General features: G+C 40.2%; 1 protein-coding gene across 2 annotated transcripts in view; it reads left to right on the forward strand.

Moving 5' to 3' along the window:
- Window positions 1-15,159, forward strand: part of LOC109475173 (glycogen debranching enzyme-like) — a 52,710-nt gene that overhangs the window by 7,328 nt on the left and 30,223 nt on the right. For both annotated transcript variants that reach the window (XM_019775707.1, XM_019775706.1), the window contains exons 3-7: window positions 3,720-3,939; window positions 7,825-8,023; window positions 8,404-8,757; window positions 9,515-9,623; window positions 13,330-13,459. In XM_019775707.1, the coding sequence (XP_019631266.1) occupies window positions 3,720-3,939; window positions 7,825-8,023; window positions 8,404-8,757; window positions 9,515-9,623; window positions 13,330-13,459 (1,012 nt within the window). The remainder of the gene's footprint in view (window positions 1-3,719; window positions 3,940-7,824; window positions 8,024-8,403; window positions 8,758-9,514; window positions 9,624-13,329; window positions 13,460-15,159) is intronic.

Here is a 15,159-nt window from a genome sequence, read left to right on the forward strand (position 1 = left end):
TAGCACCAACCATAATCAAATGTCAGAAATGTGAGATAAATTCAATTAATTGCACAAATATGTTGAAAATTAGAAGATGCAGAAGATTTTTTTGTCTCTATGCAAAGATCCTAAATTAAAGTATTCTTAAAGCTGCAAACAAATAAGTCGAATTGGCGTGATCTTAGATTTGTCTGTGCTGTATATTTCCTTTGAAAGGTCTGATGAAATGCCAAATCAACAGCATTGATTCCATTGATTGCCCCTCGTTGAAAACCAATACACTCCTTACCAAACTGTACTGGTTTATCGCTTGTTGATGCAACTAAGGGGCAATTAGTCCACGGTGCATAAGGTAATGGTACCCTTCCAAGAGTCCTGCAATTTGAAGGTTAAGTGTAATTTTGCACATGTTGCACAGGTGGTGTTGTGATTAGCGTTGGTTGCTTCAGAATCTGAAGGTCCTGGGTTCAAATCCCTGGCAGGCCCCACTGTTGTGTCCTTCTGAAAGGCATTAAACACCTATTTGCTCACTTGGCTCAGGTAAAAATTAGTACCTATCTTCTGTTAGGGATGTCTCAGGGATGTAAATCCAGAGGTCCTGTGTTTAAGGACAGTCACACCTTGAGCATGTTAAAGATCCCATCGCACTTATCGAAAAGAGTAGGGGTCCTTTCCAGTGTGCGTGGTTCAAACCTTACAGTCTGGTCTTACTGAGCTTGTAATTTGACTCAGATATGACTCAAAACTGACTTGTTTTGTATAGAAAGATAAGCGTGGCCTAAATCTGGTCAGACTGCTCCCAAACTTCAGCCAACCTCGGTTGGTTGGTGTTCGGGGTGACAAGCCTAGGGTCTTCAATTCCTTTATGCAATGCGAGAAGGTTGATCAAACTTACTACATGTAAAGAGATGGCCAAAAATTGATTCTATAAACATTGTGCTAATCTTACATTGAGCTACCATTACCAAGTCAATATACCATAGCCGGTAAACAAAAGTGGGGCAGTAGAATTTACTGCAGGCCATTACATGAACCCATTATTGTAGCATGAGCAATTTTCTTATTGCCCTCAGGACAGACAAGACGTGAGTGTGGCTAATAAGTTTCAAAAGGCTCCTGCATTTAAATCACCACTTGTGTATTTGGGTTGAAAAGTTTAATGTCAGTGTTATTCAAGGTAACGTTAATTTTAATGTGGGTTTTTCAAGGTTTAAAGGCAATTCCAATGAAATTTTTAGAGAAAAAGGCAAAAATATTCTGGATGAGGAAAAACATTTTTGTCATTATTTGATACATCAAGCACTTGAAATAGTCTCAAATGAAACTACACGAGTAGTCCCTAAATTTTTTTGATACCACCAAGTATTGCTACTCAAGTCCTCTATCCTCCTTTCCTGACCTGGATCTATCAGTCTTCTACTTATCTATCACTCCTTCAGGTGTAGTAAACAAGACATCCCTTCCATGGGGTACTTATTTAGGGCCCACTGAGGTTGGGTTAATACCGATATCACAGTTCAGGCTACTCTCAGTATGTGGTATATATTCCTCACTTTTTTAAAAAGAAAATTGCCCCACTAGTTGGAATACCAGAATTAAAGGCATCCAATGCAATTTCAGGGCAGCAAAATAGGATTTTCAAAGTCAATTTTCTGGTCAAAATAAAGAGACGCCTCATGTAGCTTGTTTTCTGTGCAATGTCAAACAGTTCAAGTATGAAATGATTACGAAAATGTGCCGAAATGTTGGGTCCTGACACTTGCTTAAACAAAGTCTGTAAATCACTAATTAGCGGTACTTATTTCATATTTGCCATTGGTCATTTCTATATGGTAACTGCAAATTTATCATCACCGCAAACAAGTAATTCAAAGACTTTCTTTCTTCTTCACCTGCTGCCACCATGAACATATAGTTCTGCGAGCATGTCCATTTTTCTCAGACCGTGAAATTTTGCTACCGTGAATATAACAGCACCACTTCCTGGGAAACCAACCATCCCAGAAGAGCTGACTTAGGGGCACTTTAGACTGACGACGGTTCGATAGTCGTACGAATGTTTATCGTCAAGATGTTGCCGGCGACGGTATTTTACAACCGTCTAAAGACGATCAAAATAGTCGCACGACGGTAATCCTCGAATCGTCGTCACTACCACCTCGGACCCTATCGTGCGATCCTTCAGCGGGGGTCCGAGGAGGATTTCCCACCGTCTAAAGTGAACCGTCGCCGGCGAAGGAAGTGGGAGGTCATTTGCCTTATGCAAATAAGCCTGCCGTGAGCGTTTTTTCATGTCCAAGAACATCGCCCGTATCATTATATGTCCTCAAACCAAAGAGTTTATATCGTCATACGTGTCTAGTACAATCCCCTGCCACCAATCGCTACTTCTCCAGTACGAACCGATCCGCCGATCCACATTTCCGGCCAATATAGCCAGGCCGACGGCAGCACCGAACGCCGGGTTCAAACCTGGAGTATTGCCCCGTTCGGTGCATGTGCCTCAAGGCCCCTTCATTGCTGGGCACAAACTTGGCGTCTCATCCACAGGACAACGAGTTAAAAGCAGAATAAAAACAATCTGCTGCAGCATGCCGAAAAAAAGGGGTTCTCTCGCCATTTTGAATTGGCGCGCGGCGTGCCATCCTGCGCTGCGGGTGTCCGCCACACTTTCTGGTCATGTGTCTAAAGCCAGCCGTCGCCCACAACGATTGTTGTGCGATCGTATACCGTCGTCAGTCTAAAGTCGGCCTTAGGTTCAACTTTCCTTTGCCCATTAATCTTATCTACAGCTGTGCCCTTTGTGGTAATTATGAAGAGAATATTTGGGAAGCTGGGGCCGTGAAAGGTTTCCAACCAGGTGTTACAGACAGTTGAGTAATGAAGTGTTTCACTTCAAGACAGGATGAAGAATTGTTGTGTTATAGTAAGTCTGCCCTGCCGGTATATTTCACTGTCAGGGTCAAGTACACAGCTGTATATTTCACTGTCAGGGTCAAGTACACGGCTGTCAGGGCTCAAAACGCTGCGTGTATTTCTGATGTCTACCTGCACCTAACCTGCACTGGTCCTTGTACTCAGGGTATATGCAGGTTAGTGCAGGTAAAATTGGTGCTGTGCAGGTATTTCTGATGTCTACCTGCGCCTAACCTGCACTGGTCCATGTACTCAGGGTATATGCAGGTTAGTGCAGGTAAAATTGGTGCTGTGCGGGTATTTCTGATGTCTACCTGCACCTAACCTGCACTGGTCCATGTATTGGGTATATGCAGGTTAGTACAGGTAAAATTGGAGCTTTGCGGGTATTTCTGATGTCTACCTGCACCTAACCTGCACTGGTCCTTGTACTGGGTATATGCAGGTTAGTGCAGGTAATATTGGAGCTGTGCAGGTATTTCTGCTGATGTCTACCTGCACTAGTCCATGTACTGGGTATATGCAGGTTAGTGCAGGTAAGATTGGAGCTTTGCGGGTATTTCTGATGTCTACCTGCACCTAACCTGCACTGGTCCATGTACTGGGTATATACAGGTTAGTGCAGGCAAGATTGGAGCTTTGCAGGTATTTCTGATGTCTACCTGCACCTACATGTAACATGTACTGGTCCATGTACTGGGTTCAAATCTCAGGAGCCAGAAGACTATACTACTCGCCCCTTTGAGTTTCACAAGCTCCACTTCAGTCAATAATCATAAAATGTGGCAAGCTCTATATCTTTATTTATTATCACACTGCAGGCTGGACCCTTCATTTCTTCCTGGGTCCCTCGCTGTGCGCCCGGCCGGTTCGCATCTTCGTGAACCATCCGCCGGCGGACCGCCCGTTCCGGCGGGATGAGTATTACGAGCTGAAGTGGCAGTACTACTCCCAGAGCCGCTGTGATGACTCCGACAGATACGCTGAGCTGCAGCTCAAACTGGCCGGGTCTTTCCAGTACTTCTTTTCCTATGACAACAGGTATGTGCAATGTACTTGTATAAACTAAATGCAGTCCACATCCGTGAATACTGTCACTTTCATCAGGTTTCTTTGGTAATATTAAAGTTACTTAGTAAAGAGACTCCTTTTACACAACCACAGACAACGTTTTGGTGACCATCTATCACCTTTCTCAGGGCAATTCTGACTGGTTCACATTGTACTGCAGCATAGGTGTTGCTGCATAAATGCAGTACAACCTGTACTAGTGACCATCTCTTCATAAGAATTACTTGGTCATTGATATACGGTCAAACCTGTACTAGTAAATACCAGGTACAGTACCTCATAAAACAACACACCATCATTCAATTTGACCACTTTTTATTCCTTAGGAGATTTTTCCTAATGGCACTTAGTAAGTATTAAGAATATCACATATAATATACATATCATAATAATATATACATCACACATAACGCTTTCAGCCATAAGTTTTCCACACACAGAAACTTGTTCGCAATTTGTATGTATTAACAGCATGGGTTACAGGAAGGTCAGTAGTGTTGGATATGTGCGTCTCTTCTCAACAGCAACGGGCCATTAACAGGCACTACTTAAACCGGCAGCAATCACTCTTCCTGCCAGCCGCTCCCTCGTGAAAGTCAATGTCAAATCTCCAGGGGTAGAGGCCCTAAGTGATGGCTTAAGTGCCTTCCAGGTCTTAAGTGTTTTACGGTGTTTAGAAGCAGTGAGACATTTGTGAGCTGATGGCTTGTCAGTAGTGCACTTTGGAGCCATCCACAACCTTGTGTCTATACAGTAGAGACCTCAATGCTGTGGTTTATGACTCCAAATTCAGTTTTGAGAGTAGGTACTAAACTGCTGGTGCACCTAACCTGAAAATTTACTTACCTAAAGATTTACCTACCTAAAAATTTTGCCTTCCTTCACCTACCTAAAAATTTCCTTAAACCTAAAAATATATCTACCTAAAAATTTATCTTAGAATCTAAATATTTACCTACCTAAAAATGTACTTATCCAAGTATTTACCTAGTACCTAAAAGTTTACCTTTTTTTTTGGTGCACAGAAAAAAGTTGGGGCGCATGAAAATCAGTAGAAAAACTGAAGTGCCAGAAAAATGATAAAATCTTTCCCGCAGTACTTTTTAAAAGATTTTTAGAATTAGAATTTAGGGTTTAGGGTTAGAATTTAGAGTAATCTGAATTTTTGAAAGTTCCAAAACTGTGTGTGTGCTGCTGTGCCTAGATAGAAGGAAAGGGGGCACCTATGTGCACGAGCCTGAAAATGCTAACATTCTACTTCATTTCAATTATGGTGCACGCAACAATTTTTTTGTGCACCCAATTTTTCAGGTTGGGTGCTAGTATTTCCAAACATGAATTTCGAGCCCTGCAGATTTTTGGGCCCAGAGACGTGTGGAGAGCACTGTAAGGCTTTGGCTCAACCATTAAAGAAGCAGGATCAATAGATGTATAAATCCTATGGAGGGATGCTACAGTGGGGAGGGGGGCGGTAATTGATTTGGAACCGCTGGAGTTAATGGGAAAGTCAGCAGAAAATCCTTCCGGAAAACAACTCATCGCGCTGACTAGACGCCGCCGCCGCCGCAATCAGTACGATCAGTCAGACAGGTTTATGATACTGTTAACTTATTTAGAGTGCTTCATTTGCTTTCAATATCATTGATTCAGAAATAAAATGATGTTCATGTATCTAGTAAATGTGTTTCAATTTTCACTGATGACTTGAAATAGGCAGGCATCATTGTAGTTAGTTACTAGTAGGCCACACCAATGCAATCAGTTGGTTTTCTCCAATTTTTTCTGACTTGCAAAAAAAAAAAGGTTAGGTTCTACAAAATGCACATATTTTGTCCCCAACTGTTGAAAAAGATCCTTGTCATCCTATTATTAAGTTGTCCGAGTTTTTTCATATAACTTTTGTTTTCTTGGTCAGACTAAACCTGAATTTTGTTACTTGTTGCAAACCCTATGTGTACAATTTGCGTATACGTGATGAGGTTTATGAGTTATTGTTAATCTATAAAATGCTTCAGGTCATTACATCAGGCTAAAAATCAGTCAGCAATGTCAGCTTTTCTGCAAAACACTCTTTGTACAGAATATTTTGTCTATCATCATAAAGATGACATTTTTTTCCATCATGAGTCCATCAAATGACAGAAAGACAGAAGCTGGCTAGAACACTGCTTGCACGTTTGTGTTTCAGAGGGAACAATGGATGAAAAGTTGATTGCGAGTTAGTAATTGAGTGGCCTTTATCTATCAGTGTTCGCTAGTGAGACTTTACCAAAGTTCCCTACAGATCTCACCCTTTGAGCCACAATGTTACGACCTTTATTCTTCCCCAATCACCGGTGATCCACTGCCTATTCTCAACTAAGCTTAGAACCTTAATGTGAAACAAGAAGTCTGTTGCCAATAATTGCTGTTGTCCACATCTTGCATGCAAATCGATAATGCTAGGCTTACTTGAATTGGGGTGTTAAGATATTGATTGCAAGGTCTTCACCCTAGGCAAGAGGAAGCAATGAACCAGTAAGCTGGCAATTCTGCATGAGGTTTTTCTGAAGGGCAAATTTGTTGATGTTCTTGATTCCTAATCACAGCAAAGTGTTATATTATCAGCTAGCGCCTTTTCTTTTTCAAAACACGGAGTTATGCTGGAATGTTGCCCTATTCATAAAGAACATTTGTAGTCTGGTAAAGGCCTAGAAAAAATGAGTTCCCGGTTTCCTGACCAGCCTTAGCAAAATACTGACAGTTCTTAGGCTAGCTTTTTTTTATTGACTGCTGGTAAGGCTGTCGTCTGAATTTCAAACCCTCTGAAACATCATTTAACGCATTTCCAGGAGCAATTTTTTCGTCAGTAAATTGGATATTATATTGTTCCACAAGCAAACAGCTGGACGGGTCCTTGAGACAGGCCCAATGCATTGTTTGTTGAATCATTTAAGCCAAAATTAAAGAAAAAAAAACCCAGATGAAATAAGAAAAAAATCCCTACCTACTGACCCTATGTTAACTTTCAGGATTGAAACTAGAATCTCAACATTAATTTTCCTAGGCCTAAGGTCCTGTTATAGCTGTGGAGGCTTGGGATTTTCTTTTCTTGGCATCTGCATAACAAAGTGTGAATTACTGTCAAAATACTGAGAGTAATACTCTAAATTTTATATCTCTGACCACTATTTCCTTAACATTTTGTTGTGACTAGGTACTAATTGTGCATGTAGTGCAAAAAAAGAGTTATAGAATGAGGTTAACATCGTCCATATGCCTGTTCGACCAATAGATGCACAGAAAAGGGAGCCCTAGAAGACCTGTGACCTTCCTCCACTTAACCTGATGACCTTGAGATCAATAATCATCAATAGCGGTGCTTTAGATTGAGATACAACTACTGGCAACTTTCAGACCTCATTCCTCTTACATACAAACACAACTGCACACTATTGGACAATTTGAAAATAAATTGCTATACAGTATGATACATTGTGTAATGTGAACAAGGAGTTAAATTATAATATACAACTGAAGTAAGATTTTGTCTGAGTAACATGGAAAGATTTTATGCTGAAAAATGTGGAAAATGTTTTATAATTAATAGAATAACTTTCTTGCTTAGGAATTTTGAGGAGGCTATCTATGAACCATACACATTTGATAGCTATAAATTTGGATATGGTAATGGTCAGTGACTTAAAGACTTAATAATATCCCATTTTGACATGTTCAAATTAAAGTGTTGAATTGTTCTCTGACTCTTGTGTTTTAATTTAAGAGAGAAGGTAAGACATTTAGGTATGAATGGTAAGACATGAGCAAGTTTGAGAAAATAATCTTTACCTATCCGTTCTCTTACATGTGTTTCAGTGGAAACAAGAAGCATGGTTCAGGGTACTTTGTTGTGGACCCCCTCCTCCCCCTCCCTGGTGGAGACATCCTGCCGTTGGACAGCATCTGTATCCAGACGGTCCTCTCCAAGTGTATCGGACCCTTCAGCAACTGGGAGAAAACCATCCGCGTCTCCAAGGAGACTGGCTACAACATGGTTCACCTCACACCTATACAGGTACCAGAGAAGTTTTTCCTGTTCAAGGGCTCAACATCTGTATCCAAAATCATTTCATCAGGTTCTGTATCTGTATCCAGTATAGCATGTATAACCCCAAACTGATGCGAGCATGAGAATATAAAAAAATTCTTTTCCTTTAGAATTGCTTTTGGCATTCTACAACATCATCAGTATCATTTTCCAATATTTTTTTTGCAATTTGTGGCATATTTTTGCTCATTTTGTAGCTACTTTGCAAGATTAACAGTGTCATCGAAAATATTTTTTTTTAAACGGACGAAAATTCATGTTCACATGGATGCCATCCATACAATCAAAATAATAATCAACATGGCCCTATTGTGGATCTGAATAAACTGAATCTCATAATCGAACAGGTCCTGGGCACGTCCAATTCCTCGTACTGCCTCAGCGACCAACTTCGCATCAACCCTGCATTCGAAGAAGATGGGAGGGCGCTGACGTATGACGACGTCGCGGACTTCGTAAGCCGTATACACAAGGAGTGGGGAATACTGACCGTCACGGACCTGGTACTGAACCACACCAGCTCAGACAGCCCCTGGTTGGACGAACACCCGGAGTGCGGCTACAACCTCCTGAACTCCCCCCACCTCCGGCCCGCGTACCTGTTGGACAGGGCGCTGTCGCACTTTGGCAGGCAGGTGGAGGAGGGGCAGTGGGAGGGACAGGGTGTTCCAGCCAACATCACCAACGATGGGCACATCAGGGTGAGGAACAAGCACTTCTCTAGATCTGAACAGGAACTATTTGTAGTGTCTCCATGTTGTAGTTTTTTTTCATTGATTGGTGGTATGCATGGGTAACCCATGAAAAACAAAATACAAAGGAAGTAATGGAACATAAAAATGTAGAAAGATGAGACTTAAAACAGATGCAGAAACATCCATCAACAATCTACACAAGCTGTTCTGTCATATCAGACAGCTGAATTTCATAGGTCCAGATATACCAGAAGTTCTTTTCATCCTAACACTCAAGTACTTCAGCACTAAGGACAGTACCCAGATTGTTGTGCTTTTTACTTTGTCCTTGCTAGCTAACATCCTAACACTCATTTACTTCAGCACTAAGGAAAACACCTGCATAGTTGTGCTTTTTAGTTTGTCCCTGCTAGCTAACATCCTAACACCCATTTACTTCAGCACTAAGGACAGCACCCAGATTGTTTTACTTTTAACTTTGTCCCTGCTAGCTAACATCCTAAGACTCATAATCAGCACTAAGGAAAATACCTGAATAGTTGTACTTTTAACTTTATCCCTGCTAGCTGACATCCTAACACTTGTATTTCAGCACTAAGGACAGTATACAGATTGTTGTGCTTTTAACTTAGTCCCTGCTGCCTAACCCATAACCACTAGAGAATTGGCAGCCAAATGGCTACTTCAGTGTGCCAAAGGTTAAAATGTTTCAAGATACAATGTGACAGGGCCTTAACTGACAGTGTTAATTCTTACCTTACAGGCTATGGAGCGAATCTTACTGGAGCAAGTACTGCCTGAACTCAAACTGTGGGAGTTCTACTGTGCAGATGTGGAGGATCTGGTACAACAGTTCAAGGAGGCTTGTGAAGGTAAAGATAATATGTGAATTGTGTATTATTGTTTATTTGTACATAAAAACAAATCATTTGTTGAAAATGGTGAAGCAAATGATCCCACCATGCAGATCAAAAAGAGCAGGGGTCCTTCTATTTTGTACTGTTCAATACATTAGTAAATGCTAATTAGTACATATTTTTTACACAATTAACACAATGAAATGAAATACACAATGAAATTCTAATGTCCTAAAAAACCAAAGTTGTTTACAGGAAATATACATTTGTAGCATGCAGTAAAAAGTTGGTATGCGGAGTTTCTGCATTCTATACTGGCCTGTGTTCGAAAGACGAATGTTTTGGCCATTCCAATTCCCCTGCCCAAAGACATTTCTGACAGTTAAATCTGTATGCTGTGACTTCCCATCCTATGAATAGCTGAGTGGACAAAGGTGAAGCTTGGTCACATCCAGCGCACACTGATACTGGGTCGAATCAATCACACACATTAGACATGTGCATGACTAGGAGATATAGGAAATGCACTTTTTGCTGCACCTATATAACTACATCATTCATGGCTGTGCAGTTTTTATGACTGTGACAGAAAGTTTTAATAAAATTAGGCCACACCAATTGAATTTGTTGGTTCTCGAATTTTTAAAACTGAATATTATGGTTAATTGGAAAAACCTAATGAAAACAAAGCCTGTAATGTTGGAGTTGATGTCTTGGTGGACTCAGTTTTATGTCTTAAAATTGATTAAGCTTTTATCTCATGAGGTAAGCCAAATCACATCAAAGACATTCTTTATTGCAAAATATGATGCTATTTGTGGATATTTACCATGCTGTGCATATACTAGTATTACCAAGTAGTATCAAAGTGGATAAAACCGTTGGCAGCTGTCAACTATTGATCAGGCCTCTGATTTGGTGTACTTCCTAATGGTAGGTCTTTGTAGCCCGTTTTAGTTACATTCTTTGTCTAGCCTTCACTGGCCATTGCTTACCTTTAGATAGTATGTTTTAGAAAGGAAAGGGTGTGTTAATCACTGTTGAATGTAGGGGAAGAAAGCTTTGTGTGCATTGATTTGATAAGGAAGCTGCCTCTTTGCTGTAGGGAGATAAATGCCATGTCCTGTCCATCATGTCTTTGCTTTATTTCTTCTCTCCTGAGTTTTCCTTTTTTTCACACGAGTGCTTCTTGATTTCCTTTTCTGAACTGTCACTGTTTTGTCTCCTTCTGTGCCCTTGATCTTCCCGGCGGCGGGAGCAGCCCGTTCTCTCGCCACGACTCCTACGCATGGCGCCAAGCATGGCCAAGGTCGACCCAAGGTCGCCTCCATGGACACCGAAAACGGTGAAGCAACTCTTCAGGCCAAACCAGTTTGACTTCTTGGTTCTCTGATTCACAAAATAACCTAAGTACATTGTGTATCACCATGGAAACAGACTTTCAGGGGGGATGTCTGTGCCTTGATCTAGCCAGGCTGAAATTTTTGTCTGTCATCTCAATTTTATTTGATGCAACATCACGTCACGCATGTGATGATGCATGCCCCTGGAAAAATGTTGAAATCCTGACCCTCTGAAATGCCATTTCTTGCATTTTGAGGGGCAAATCAATCTTGCTGGTAGACTAAGCGTAGTTAAATGACATTTCTTTCCATCACTTTATTCGCCAATTATTTTTGTCCATGAAAGGGCTGATTGCCATGGGCAAATTATTGTCCATCATAAGCAGCAAAATTCCAGAAAGACGGAGAATAGTTAGAACACTAACCTTGATACACAATACAAAAAGTCATCAATAGATCGATGCAAGCCTTCTGTTTTCATCCACACCTCTTTCTAAACTGTTGTATCTAAATGTCTGAGAACCAAGGGAATGAATTGGTATGGACTTCAGGCCATGTTGTTAACTTCATAGCCTTGCTGCGTTTGTTCTCTTGTAGTATACGTGATCCCAAAGCACTGCTGCTTGGATAATGCTTGTGGTCCGTTGATCACTGTGGGTGTGTTCGGTTTTCACGCATGTCAGTGAACCACATCTGCAATCTCCTGTTTATTTCCCAGTTGCCATGTTCTGCTATCCCACAGCTACATGTTGTACATGTACCAAAGCTGTAGCTTCAGCTTCAATGTCACCACTACTTTGGCACTGCCAGTTCAGGCTGTTATATTTAGAATTTCAAGGGGTTGGTCAGCAATGCTTCCCATTCACTTTTGCCCTTCCTTTGTTTTCTTTTTCCTTCCTTGTATGAACAATTTGTCTCAAGAAAAAATCTTTACCTGACTATACACCCTGAATTCAATTTTATGGAATAGCCTGGTTCTAGTAGAATGTGTAACTTTTTACTAATACATATTGCACTATTATTCACCGAAAGAACTAAAATTATGTATTCTACCTATTAGTAAATATAGTAACAGTTCTTACACGTTAAAACCGTCATGTATATTTTGTTGTTCAACTTCTTGTTCTTCTTGGTTGTCCTTAGTAGTTGATAAATAACAGCACACATAGTTTTTTTTTGTTTCTGCAGATTTTAAATGTTATATTTCTTAAGCAATTTTTCAAGAATCATGTAAACTTGATGGCATTCAATTCAACTCCAATAAGCCAGAGTGAAACTATATAATTAGTTTACAATGTAGCTAGAAATACAATGTATCAACGAAATATTTTTTCTACCAATTTTCTAGAGAAAAATGATGCGAGTCTCTTTGACTGAGCGTAAGAGCTAAAATGTATCTCCAAAGGTCCCCAGCCATTTCCCATTAGTTTGACTAGTACACAGACTAATTCCCATTTTGCTGATGGGCCTGTGAAAATTTATTTTTATTTCCAAGGTGTTGAAAGCTCACAAGGGAGAAATCAGCATACAAAGTACACCTGCTATGCTTTGCCGATTAATTCTTAAAGAGCCACACAAATATGTCTTAAATGAAACCACGGGGACTAATGATTTATTTTTATCCATCTTTATTCATCACCCAAAAGGAGGATGAAATACTGGAAGGTTTTGTAACACTGTATAGAAGGAACTATGTCTTATGAAGTGTTATTTTGGAAGATGGATGTTTTGTCACATGTGCTGTTTCTTGCTATCCATCCATGATTGTTTCAGCTACATAATGTGCACAACTGTGACAGTAACACACAAAACACACACTGTCAGTTCATTTAGTTCTCGTTAACTAGAGCAGTGATTACTAATTGTTCCATAATGATGATTGTACAATTATCAGCATGTTAACCTTCAGTTCTCCCTGCTGGAGCATTCTTTTGGCACCAAATTTGCTCTGGTTACACGGTTAAGCTCAGTGTTGATTGCAAACATTCACTCTAAAATAGCTGTACGGCTATCAAATTCTATTTTCACCTGTGAAAAATTTTGCCATTTTCTTCTTGTGTCAGTTTTCTTCCTTGTTTTTTTGGTAAAGACCTTGCCATATACATGTAACCCCCATTAACATTTACCTGCCATGTTACATATAATGTTACATGTATCTACATTGTATCACTTTAAAAAACAGACTGAGTGTGTTTAAAAGATCTCTAATGCAGCACCCCCCAGGTATAGATATCCATTGTAGTAGAGTGCATTATATTGGGGATGTTGCATGATTGGAGATCACTTTGGATGCATTGTGTTATTAGTAGATGCTACATTTTTTTAAAGCTATATCAGTGCTTGCTAATGGTAAAAATTCTCCAACTTGCTCTTTTCAGAAGTTGGAAATGCCCTACCAGAGGCAGGGTCGAAGAAGTACCAGCTGACAGTAGTTCAGGACCCAGCATACCGCCGGCTCATGAGCTCTGTGGACCTGGGCAGGGCACTCACCATCTTCAATGTGGAGAGGTTAGTCTTTGTTTCCATACAACTTCCATGTATACACGCATGACAAGCAACTGGAGTAGTGGATGTTTTTTTGAATTGAAATGTCTGCAGGGTATCCAGATGCCTGAGTAACAGTTTCTTTTGTATCTCATTACCAGAATGTTTTCCATACTAACTAACTTATTTCATCAAGCAGGAAAACTAGTTCTAGGCCTGGGTTGGTAAATGAAGCATCTACAAAGACAGTTGAGCATTTGTTGATGTAGCACTATGTATGAAGGGTGTGCCTGTCCTTGGTGCTAATGCAGCCATCACTTTCCTAATATACATTTTGAAGTACATAACAAAATGTGTTGGTAAAAGCAGTATGGTAAGTAAACTTGTAGATGGACTGTAAGTGACAGAAAAATTATCACAAAAGGTGGATGCCTGAATAATCTTACAAATGGCATAATGCCCGTTGTCCAAATGCTAGGTGTAACAAGTTGCTCAGTGTAGTATAGCAGCATCTGGTTTGTTTCACCAAGGGGTGGTTATACAGCGTATACGTACAGATAGAAATTGTATGATTGCTAAACAGACACATTATCAGGTGCCTGCACCTTTGACATTCTTCTAGGTATGTTTGATTATTTTCTTCCAGTGCAGGACTGTAAGTTGGTAGGTTTTGGACAGAGAGTGATGAATTCAATCAGGTTAAGGTAACAGGTTTGCCTCTAACTGCCAGGAGCCATTGCCCCCACTTTGACAGAGGTTGCCGCAATTATAGGTCTTGCAGATCTGAAGTTTTTGTAGACATACTTTTCAAGACCTCCTTGGATAAATTATTGGGGACTTCAAACGTCACCCTGTCCTTGGTACTGAACTGCACTTAGCTACCAATGATGTTATAACTCCCGTTTAAGCTTAGAATTGTCAGCAAGCTTTAGCAGTTTGATGCTGAAGTTTGATGCTACAGAGTTTTGAAATCTCTGATTTCTTTTTTTTTTAAACTTCACCCTGTCCTTGGTACTGAACTGAACTTAGCTACCAATGATGGTATAACTCCTGTTTAAGCTTAGAATTGTCAAAAAGCTTTAGCAGTTTGATGCTAAAGTTTGATGCTACAGAGTTTTGAAGTCTCTGATTTCTTGTTGTTTTTTTTAAACTTCACCCTGTCCTTGGTACTGAACTGCACTTAGCTACAAATGATGGCATAATAACTTCTGAATCAGTTCAAGCTGAAAATTGTCAGCAAGCTTTAGCAGTTTGATGCTACATACAGAGGTTTGAAATCTCTGAATTCCCTTTTTTTCAAAATCTCTTCCTGTCCTTGGTACTGAACTGCACCTAGCTACCAATGATGGTATAATGACTTATGTTTAAGCTGAGAATTGTCAGCAAGCTTTAGCAGTTTGATGCTACATACAGCAGTTTGAAATCTCTGATTTCTTTTTCTTAAATTTGATCCAAACCTGTCCTTGGTACTGAACTGTACTTAGCTACCAACAATGGTATAATAACTTCACTTCAAGTTGACAATTGTCAGCAAGCTTTAGCAGTTTGATAGCTCAGTTGTGGGCAATACCATGCGGCATGTGTTGATGAAATTCCGTAGCAACTTTCATCATCCCCAGCGCAGGAATTTGTTATTAGGCGTACGTTCCTGACAAGCACTTTCATCTGCGTCTGTTCTCTCAGATGAAGGAAAGTGAAGGGCCTTGCATTATACATCAGTGTCC

Source organism: Branchiostoma belcheri, unplaced genomic scaffold, assembly GCF_001625305.1.
Source record: "Branchiostoma belcheri isolate BF01 breed outbred unplaced genomic scaffold, Haploidv18h27 scaffold33, whole genome shotgun sequence".
Classification (NCBI taxonomy): domain Eukaryota; kingdom Metazoa; phylum Chordata; class Leptocardii; order Amphioxiformes; family Branchiostomatidae; genus Branchiostoma; species Branchiostoma belcheri.